This window comes from Wasmannia auropunctata, unplaced genomic scaffold, assembly GCF_000956235.1.
Source record: "Wasmannia auropunctata unplaced genomic scaffold, wasmannia.A_1.0 LD314078.1, whole genome shotgun sequence".
NCBI lineage: Eukaryota > Metazoa > Arthropoda > Insecta > Hymenoptera > Formicidae > Wasmannia > Wasmannia auropunctata.
In genome coordinates, this window is record NW_012048812.1 from 776 (window position 1) to 1,315 (window position 540).

The following is a 540-nucleotide window of genomic DNA, read 5'->3' on the forward strand; positions in this document are numbered from 1 at the left end:
CAGAACAATCGAATAAATTCGATAGTCCAAGCAAAGCACAATATTCATTATAACATTAATTTTTTCATTTCACATTAGCAAAAATTTATTTTAACATTGACATTAGCATTCGATTTATGCATTTGCTTTAAATATTAAGATAATATACTGTAAATAGATCTTATTATTTCAATTTTGTTTAAAAGCATAGAGTATTTTAATAGTACAAAATACGATAATATTTTTTACTGCTATATTCTATATATTGTAGAATAATATATCTTATGCAAAATTTTTACGTTTCTCTCTTCTCCAAGCTAATCCAAAATCCGCTAACAGGATTTAACATAAATTCCTTTTTAGAGAATACAATAGGTTCCACGGTTTTTTCCGTAGTCTTCAAAGTAAACTTTTGTAAAAGATGAGCTATCAGGATCTTAGTTTCCATAAGAACAAACCGATTGCCGATACACTTTCGGGGCCCAAAACCGAATGGTAGATAAGTGTAGGGTAATATGTTATCTTTGTTTTCTTCGCTGAATCTTTCGGGAGCGAATTTAT

General features: G+C 28.7%; 1 protein-coding gene across 1 annotated transcript; it reads right to left on the minus strand.

Annotated features, from left to right (window-relative positions):
- Positions 1–227: 227 nt before the first annotated feature.
- Positions 228–535, minus strand: LOC105460882 (cytochrome P450 9e2-like; the record flags this gene model as incomplete). Its single annotated transcript, XM_011707368.1, has 1 exon — positions 228–535. A coding segment is annotated over one exon (261 nt), but the record flags the coding sequence as incomplete, so codon positions are not given.
- Positions 536–540: the final 5 nt, after the last annotated feature.